The 9,981-nt window shown below is 43.1% G+C and overlaps 1 protein-coding gene across 1 annotated transcript in view; it reads right to left on the bottom strand.

Annotated features, from left to right (window-relative positions):
* Positions 1 to 6,962: 6,962 nt before the first annotated feature.
* LOC104943309 (protein LCHN-like) overlaps positions 6,963 to 9,981 on the bottom strand; it is an 8,741-nt gene continuing 5,722 nt past the window's right edge. The window contains exon 6 of the mRNA XM_010768664.1: positions 6,963 to 7,033. Coding sequence (XP_010766966.1) covers positions 6,963 to 7,033 — 71 coding nt within the window. The remainder of the gene's footprint in view (positions 7,034 to 9,981) is intronic.

The following is a 9,981-nucleotide window of genomic DNA, read 5'->3' as shown; positions in this document are numbered from 1 at the left end:
TGTATCAACAATCCAAAACATAATCACAGTTGAACTGGGGTAATGATGCCAAAGAATTCAGATAAGGCAAGGTCAAATAAATCCTGTTAGCATTAATGGAACAGATTTATGTGGCGTGTTTGCTCAGTCTGAACTTGTGCTTTCAGTAAATGATTTATGGAGGGAGGTGGAGCAGCAGCAGGAGTTGAGAGGCTACAATTTACATTACCCCAGTTCTCGTTTTTGTGTTTGCAAAAACTGTAGAAAGAAGACAACCTTTCTGAACTTCAGCCAGCCTACAGGGCATGAATGTCCCACTGATTTGTGGCACAACAAGTCAGGATTGTAAATATGGGGGTCAGATGTTACTGAGGAGATCACAGTAACACTCAACGAAGAAAACACAGGACTTGTATGATAAACTGCAATCTCTCTATTTACCAATGGCATCATTCGTATTGGATTATTTGTTCTGTTTGCTTCCTTCACTGCTGCTCCTGCTGCTGTCTCTGGGTCTCCGCTGGCCCAGGGTATGTTGTTGGACGAGGCTGGCTGTCTCTGCTGCAGGGTGGAGACTCTGGGTCCTTATTTGCCTGATCCTGGAGCTGCCACTAGACAGGAACATACAAACAGGGACTGAGGATATTCTGTCAGGCTCCGGTCCGGCCTCAGACGGTCCGCAGCTAATCTGCAAACCCTCTGCTCTCGCCACATATCTGCTGCGGCACTGTGGCTCTCTGGCCAGGCCGAGACTAGCCTCCTGGCCCAGAGGAGACCCCCACCTGCAGACCCTGTCCAGCCTGCTGTGGGGACAACATGGAGACACATTACAGTTCACTAGAGATAATCTGTTACTGAGGGACGGGGGTATCGTTGCTCTGGACTGGGCTGTGGGGACAAGACTGGGTGAGTTTGGAGGGAGGAGGAGGTGGGAGGGGAGGAAGGAGCCGGGGTCCGGGGGGAACGTGCTAGGCTGCTTCACCACAACGCCTCCTGTCCTCCTCCTCATCCCTGAGTCCTGGGGAGGGATGACCCCCCACCTGAAGGTGCTGTGCCACCAGGCCGTGCGTCAGGGCTTCTACGTGGTGGTGTTTCACGCTCGAGGCACCGCGGGCTGTCCGCTGACCTCAGCACGGCTCACTGAGTTTGGAGACCCAGCTGATCTTGAGCAGGTACAGAAAGAAGTACAGGGTTTTTTTTAAATTAAGTTTTGGGTTATTATGTTTTTAGATAATTATGTTCATAAGACTTTTGGGATGAAACGATTTGTTAGATAGATTGATAGATATAAAAAAACAGTCAACAATAATAATCGAATTCATATTATTTTAGTTGAAGGCCTATTTTCAATCCAATTGACAACGCACACACTACAGTGTTAAAAAATTGTCATGCTTCTCTGCTAATTATCAGTAAACATAAATATTACAGCTGGGCCAGAAGTTTTGTTATTCGGTCATAAACCAGTGTTAAAACTGAAATGCTGTTGCCAACATGATTATTAGGATTCGTCTTCTGGGAATCATTCATGTCCATACATTTGTTTTAATTGCAACCCATCACATTGCCACACAGTTGCTCTTAGCATGGCTAAAATTAACATTGTGTTCATCCAATTGCTTTACAGTATTTTACCCTTCATTAACGACTTCCTGGATATCTTCTTCTTTCAGGTGGTGGCCTATGTCCACAGCCGCCACCCGTCCTCTGTTATGGTTGCAGTGAGTGAGGGATCCGGCTCAGGGACTCTTCTCTCCTACCTGGGGGAGAGTGGGTCCAGTTCCTGTCTGAAGGCGGCTGCAGCCATCTCTCCTGTACTCAGGGGACAGCTGTGGTTCGAAACAGCCATGCCTCCTGTTTATCGCCGGGGGGCGTTGATTCACCGGAAACTGCAGCTCAGTAGGTGAGAGAGAAACATTTTTACAGATGTATTAAAGGTCACCTAATATGCAAAATCCACTTTTTCATGTTTTTTATACATCAACACATGTCCCCTCTGTGCAAAGAGACTCTGAAAGTTTCAGGAAAAAAGATTCGCTCACTTTTTGTCCTGATCCATTTATATAAAAACCTGTCTGAAAATGAGCTGATCAGATTTTGGCCACTTTATGATGTCATAACGATTTGTTGGATTGTGTAACCATTAGCCAATCACCAACCAAGGTAACCCCCCCCCCACCACACCTTATCACCTGAATCTCCTCCTAGAGCACCATTGTGTTCTTTTTAACCAAATATCTCTCAGAGGGGCGTGGGGAGTGGCTCCTTATCTTCATCTAAAGTAACAGACAGAGAATCAGCACTTTTGAAACAGGGCTGAAACAGAGGGGATTATGGGATGCTACAATGATCTGTTTGGTATTTAGAGGTCGCTGATGAGATTTCATGAGGTCGTTGACGTTATACTGAGGTCGAATGGAGGGAGAGGAAGGAGGAGGAAGGGTAAAGGAGGGCGTGGAGACGAGAGGAGACCCGGAAAGGTCTCACTTGGGTGTCACGGGCGGAGACAAGACAGTCGTGAATTTTTCCTTTATACCTACACGAGACCCTTTTCACCCTGTCCCTCGTTTCACCTCGGCCCACCCTCCTCTCCCTAGCAGGGCCGACGTCTTGTCATCGGTGTCCCTCGCGGGCGAGTGGAGTAGACGTAGGGAGTCTCCAAGCAAGAGAGTCATCAACAGGGTCAGGAAACCGACCCGGGGGATCCGGAGAGCGGGTCGGCGCGGGTCCGGTGACTCTCGCCGGTCCTGGAGCCTCTTAAGTCAGGAGCTAAGTCTCTCCAAAAACCTCCAGGATTCTCGAGTCCTGTCTCAAAGGAGTGTCTCAGAGACTCGTCCTTGTCGACTCCCGGGCACTAGGTGTAGGCATCCTGAGGAGAAAATTCCTTGAGAGTGATAGAATGCTGGTACTGCGGTACATTTCCCTTGTATTTAATATCACAGGTATACATGTAAAATACAAATTTTCGAACGATAATTTCCAGGGATACCATAATGACAACAAGTAGTTATAAGGTATATCTCAGAGTCGTCCCCGCCAAGATCCCCCGTCCCCGGCCGTCACCCTGGGGGGCATTGTGACTGGCAGACTGCGGGGGACACCGGGGGATTTTTACTTTTTCAATTTTTTATACCTTTTACATACTAAATATGTGCTAACACTCACTTACTGCGCTTATCCCGCTTTGATTCCAATAAGCAGCTAAGATCAGCTGGGTATGCGTGGTCTGGGTAATCTCGCCACGTGACCTGAAAGCTCGACAGGCGATCGCGCGTTTTGTTTGTGAAGTTCCGACAACGGTAAGGTTCCTTTCTGCCTAACTTTGGATGCAAAGCTGCTCTGAATGGTGCTATTAACTTCCCACTTAATTTGATAACGATAAGACCACATTAACATCTACATTTCATCTCTACATTGACAAGTAACAGAAATTAAAACATATATTTATACTATACCACAATCACGTTGATACAAGATGATATTTGAATTCAACGTTGCGATTGTCATTCATTGTAATATTCTATATAGACTTTATTTATTCAACATGACTTTGTTTATGGTTGATTGACGATACGTAACAAAAAAACGGCGGTTAATGAAGTTATGACAGATCGACAAGTAAATAACACTGGGGGAGTCTTTAATTGACCGGGGGTCACCCGGGGGGGTCAGTTTAACCAGATCTTGGCGGTGACTCCAGAGTTATCTATGTTTGTACAGAGANTTTTTTTTCGTTTGAAGGTCACCCATTATGCAAAATCCACGTTTTCATGTCTTTTAGACATTAACATGTGTCCCCTCTGTGTAAAGAGATTCTGAAAGTTTCAGGAAAAAAGATTCGCTCACTTTTTTGTCCTGATCCATTTATATAAAAACCTGTCTGAAAATGAGCTGATCAGATTTTGGCCACTTTATGATCACGATTTTTTTTGGCTTGTGCAACTATTAGCCAATCACCAACCGAGGTAACACTTCAGACACATGTTTTGTATCTGAGACCTTTAATATATTGATGACAAACAGTATAATAGGGGACCTTTACATTTGAATTGAACAGAAATCACTCATGTTCATGTTTCAAAACAGAAATAGGTAGCTGTCCTAAACTGTTTCAAATATTACATCTGCACGGAAAATGCGAAGGAAAGTAAACAAAAAATGTTGAGAATGGGATGGATGATGAGATTTGCAGCAAAGATTGTGAGCAACAAAGATTGCAGAGGAAGGAGCTGTAGAGGAAAGAATTCATAAGAGTGAGGTGAACTTCAGGTGAGCTGTGGCTCTGCTCTGAAAGCTGATGAACTGGAGTGGAGGAAGGGGGTCATGCTGAGCAATGAAGTGGAGCTAGCACTGGCTGCTTTGTTCATGCTTCATCATGCTGTTTGGCAACCAGCTAAAGTAATAATGTCCAATCTTATTCAAACAGTATAATCCAAGATGAATGCACATTCTCACAAGATCCTAAACATCCTTCCTTGCTAATTCACGATGCAATTTGAACAAAACGGAGGCAAAATTCGATGAGAAAGATATGATATTCCGAATGATGTGTTATCATAAGACAATCCTTCAACACCACACAGTATATAATGTTTTGTGTCGACTGTCAACACAAGCTAACTCATAATGGTTGTAACGTCAAAATCAGTACAGGAACTGTTTGCAAACAGCTGCAAGTTACTGATATACAACCAAAATAAATCAGGGAGAATGAGAGGACAGGGTATTAAAGTAGAAACAGGAGGAGGCAGGGAGAAGAGAGGCAGAGACAGTGAGCTGCAGAAGGGAAGAGAGAGAATCGTTGAGGAGATAAATCCACACAGAGACAGCAGACAGATTGGAAGACAGGCAGACAGAGTAGAGTAAAAAGAGCCCTGTGATAACATTACACCCATGGACATGAACATGATGGTGAACTCTGTAGCGAGGTTTAAATCAAACTATCAAACTCACTGGTTTTGTCTTTGATGTTCACCACTCAAAGTCAGCTGGGACTGGAAGCAACATTAGCTCTTTCAATCATTTCACACACACACACACACACACACACACACACACACACACACACACACACACACACACACACACACACACACATACACTACACACACACACACACACACACACACACACACACACACACTCACTCACTATGCCCCCATCTCTTTAATGCTGGTNACCACTCAAAGTCAGCTGGGACTGGAAGCAACATTAGCTCTTTCAATCATTTCACACACACACACACACACACACACACACACATATATTTGCTAGCAGCTGTAACAAACTGAAATGAGGCAGAGAGAGATTAGGTTCTGGTTAGGTTTCATTACTACTGTATTATGCTTCAACCAGTGCATTTGTCTCTGTCAGTAGTCTTAGGTGGCTGCTTTAAAGAATAGAACACCTAATATAAGTCAGGTTTAATTTAACAAGGTGGTTTAATTAAGAACAATTACAAAATATAAGCTTCTTTCAGCAGGAAACTGCCTCGTGTTGCAACAGTAGAGATTGGTCGAAGCCACCCAAACGTATTGAAGTTTGGATTTTCTTTACAAAGCAATCAATTTTTTCCGAACAGCTCAAGGTCAGAGAAAGAAATTTGATAGATTCTCAGTGGATCAAAACATAAGATTGTGTCAGGCATATATTTGTGGCCTCTCATGCATACACGAGACACACAAACAGGGTATTTGCACACATACACACGTCTCATCATAGTCTCACTTTTAGTCGTATAAAGGTATATTAAAATCCAAGGACACACACATCCATAACTACACTAATGCCAGTGTGCTATTAAAAAATTGCTTGCTCGAGTCATTTAGACTTGCAGTGTGTTAAGATGTAAGAGTGTTTCACAAGAGCAAAGGTTTAACAGCACCTGATAAGCGCTGGGTCCAGGGTTGGTGTCCATGGAGACTTTGAATCAATGTTCTTTGGAGGAGATCAGAGCCATTTGAGGGGAGGATTTCACTCTGGGGTTGTAGTATCCAGGGCCTGGTAAACAAATACATAAATAATACATCAAATACATCACTTCATATCCATATACTTCAACAGAGGCAATAGTATTTCAAACACCGAGGTACAGTAGTTTAAAGGAAGACATAATGTGAGAGACTTCAGTGTGTGCAAGGAAACCAAATATGTACAAAAGTAAAGTTTTAAAAACAAGTTGTATATTATTTGGAGCTTATTAAAAGGTATAATCATTTTGGTTGAAGCTGAAAAGGCTATTTTGTGCACATTCTGCCCTTGGCAATGCAGAGAGGTCTACAGCAAATTAACTATAGCAGATAATGTGGACTTGCTGGTATATTTTGAATCAGCCATGGCATAATGATTATTATTATTATTATGATTCTTAAGGTATTAATGTTTTCTTCTGCCATGGTGTTTTGTCCTTGTCATATGTATCGGATATCATTTAAAGCAGTGTTTATGGACTGAGTTGCCAAGGAATGCTAGTTTTTTTTTTTCCTTGGCTGCAGCTGAATATAACTGGAACTTTCAAAGCCCAGTCTACCCAAATACTGAACCACCCTGCTTAGACATGGTGTACTGGACAGACAGCTTGATAAATCGACCAAAAGCTCTGCAGGAATTAGAAACTTGTTTTTGGAAAAGTGCCTGTGTATTGAATAATATAATGAGAAAAAACACCTGGACAGGTCCTCAGAGATGAACATTAACACATTTATACTCATGTGGATACTAACAGGCAAAGACAAAAACACCCCCCCCCCACCCACAGACACACACACACACAAACCACATTTACATTGCATTTACACTTCAACCGGAGAGACGTGATGTATGGAATAACATAGTTTATTGTTTACACGTCCCATATACAATGGAAAATGATTGCCATGATAATGCAACAGGAGAGAATGGAATGGTGTTTGGCGATTAGCCCCGGTTTGCAGGATAATCCTTCAGGAGGGAAAGAAGGGCCGCTCCGATGGAAATCCTCGGGTCTAGACACTTTGGGTAGTGGTTGATAAGTACGTGGGACCGGTCTTGGAGGAGGAAGGTTTAGCTCCGTGTCCTGGAGAGACGGGAGGGAGAGGGGTGGAGGAGGGTTGACGTGTGGTGCACCTGAAAATGGACAACTGACAGGACAAGGAAGAGAGGCATTTAAGGAATTTAACTGTGCAGGCCAATTGGCTGCTGCATGGGTGACGCCCACGCATTTTAATGGAGGGGGGAGAGAGCAATGGAGGTGACGTGTACCTGTAAGTGACTCATTGTTAGGTCTTCCTTATTGAACCTTGGCGTAAAGCTTTCATTCATTGCATTTAGCTGACGCTTTTATCCAGAAGCGACTTACAAATAAGTTGCATTTCGACCAACAAGATACAAACTTGAAGAAACACGGAATAATGATAAGTACATCAGGTTTCATAGAGCCAAAACATTCAAGTGCTACATCAACTGGGCTCGTAGATAAGCCATCCTTTATTAGTATATAAGATGCTTTGTTAGCAATTCTTTGTTAGTAATTCTATCGCTCGGAAGTGGAGTCTCGAAAGAGATGAGTTTTCAGTCTGCGCGTGGGAAGATGTGCAAAGACGTGTGCACACACACACACACGACACACACACACACACACACACCCACACAACCACAAACCAACACACACACACACACACCAACACACACAACACTACACACACAACAATCCCACTTTGCTGAAAGTAAAACAAAACTCTTTAAGAAAGCAATTTGTATTCAAAAAGGAAACATTTGGGGAAACAAACTGAATTCTAAAGAATGAAAACCGTTTGGTGCATTACAGAGTGGAAATAAAAGCTGCAGGGGGTGGTCTGGCCCCAAAATAACAACAGTGTACCATTATATTGTAAGACAGTCATTCTAGAGAGACTGCGTGGAGACGTGTGTGTGTGTGTGTGTTTGTGTGTGTGGTGTGTGTGGGCTGTGCGGTGTGTGTGTGTGGGTGTGGGTGTGTGTGTGTGTGTGTGTGTGTGTGGTTGTGTGTGTGGAGTAGTGGTGTGTGTGTGTGTGTGCGTGCCACAAAGCTGTTGAATAGTTACATTATTTAGATTACGAGAAATGTGATCTGCAGGCCTGTTCATCGAATGCAAAATGTAATATGGGAAAAAACTATTGTGTGTGCTGTGCACCCCCATTCATTCAATGATGTGTGTCCAGTAGTGGGTCTGTGTGCAGCATGCGTAGATCCATATGCTTGTTGCTGCAATATTCTTCAGTGCAGTGTGCGTGTATAAGTGTCAAGAGTGTGTGTGTGTGTGTGTGGTGTGTGGTGTGTGTGTGTGTGTGTGTGTGTGTGTGTGTGTGTGTGTGTGTGTGTTGTGTTGTGTGGTGTGTGTGTGTGTGTGTGTGTGTGTGGGTGTGTCGTGTGATGTGTGTACAAAAAAGAATCACTATATAGCAAACAAGTCCAAATTTATTTATACTGCAAATATGGATTTTTGGTTAAACGGTTTTGGAGGTGCTCATGAGGTTAGTCCCCTGGTGAAAAACGGAGGCTAGTCTCAAATAAATTTCCAGTAAGTCATGTAACTCTATCAATTTTGAAACAACAATTTTCAAAATGGGAGTGTAATTGAGGCAAATATATAGAGTTAGAAGCCCACAGAGATGGAGCTAATTGGACTTATCAATGATAGGTGAAAGCAGTGGACGCTGATACAGCATGAGACATAGATAGATAATATAGAATAGATTAGATAGATAGATAGATACGATAGATAGATAGATAGATAGACTAGATAGATAAATCATAACAATTTAAATGGCCATGCCCTGGATATCTGATACTTTAATTAATGGCACTCCATCAAATGCTGTCAAGACATGTCAGTATAAATTCACACATTGCAAAACATTTCTTATATCGGAGAAAATAACATGAATGACAGAAAAGAAAACCAAAAGGTGGATCACAGTGTCACCTGGCACTGTTTCGTAAACACTGGGAAATGTCTGGCAATGTAACACACAAACACACAGAACAAACCAAACACACACCACAGGACAAAACCAACAAGTGCGCACACACACCCCTTATTTAGGGAACTACACAACTGGACAGGTCTACAGCATAACCAGACACACACACTCATTATAAATAACAAATGACCCACTCCTTACCATCTGTTATCAGAACTCTCTTGTCAGACTTGCCACAACATCATCACTGAACACACAGTCATGCATGAATATCAGCGTACAAACAGCTAGAGGAGGGCGAGACAATCATCTACATGCCAAATGCAGAAAAAACACACACCCTCTCACACACACACACACACAACACACACACACACACACACACACACACCACACACACACACCACACACACACACACACACACACACACACACAACATACACACACACACACACACACATCTCAAGTTTAATTATGTCGCTTCAGAGCGGGGGACTATGATAGAACATATCCTCATGGTCATTTCAGATTAAATAGCCACCAATAACAGGGCCTTGTACATTTCCTCAGTCCCTATGAATTAGCTACAAATTAAAAGCTATACACAGAGCACTCTCTTTGATAGGACATGTAACATGGATCCCAGTTGTAAAAAAGTCGCAGGCACAAGGGAACTGGGTGAGCCATGTCACGCTGGTTAGAAAACTGGGGGCTTCAGCAACCGCTGCAGAGAAATCCTCAGTTACCGGAGGATTTGTCTTGGTCTGCTGCTCTCTTGGAAATAATTGATGCGAAGGTCTGAATAATAGCTGCACGAATTCACATTATCCAAAACATAGGCAGAGCTTGACCATTTACCTCAAACTGTCATTCCCACCGCGTTTTCTCCGTCTGCATTACCATAGGTGATGTCATCTTTAAGCAATGCTAACCGGACCATTAGCTTTTCATTTATATTACGCAAGTGGGTGGGAAAAGAAGGCCAGCACAAAACTGTGCACGACAATACGATCCTACCATTCACATGACAAAACAGATTCTTGTGTATTTGAGAGAAGCTG

Source organism: Notothenia coriiceps, unplaced genomic scaffold (assembly GCF_000735185.1).
Source record: "Notothenia coriiceps isolate Sejong01 unplaced genomic scaffold, NC01 NC01_scaffold00005926, whole genome shotgun sequence".
NCBI classification, from domain to species: domain Eukaryota; kingdom Metazoa; phylum Chordata; class Actinopteri; order Perciformes; family Nototheniidae; genus Notothenia; species Notothenia coriiceps.
Note: the sequence above shows the minus strand (reverse complement) of the source record. Positions and strands in the feature narration are given on the sequence as shown.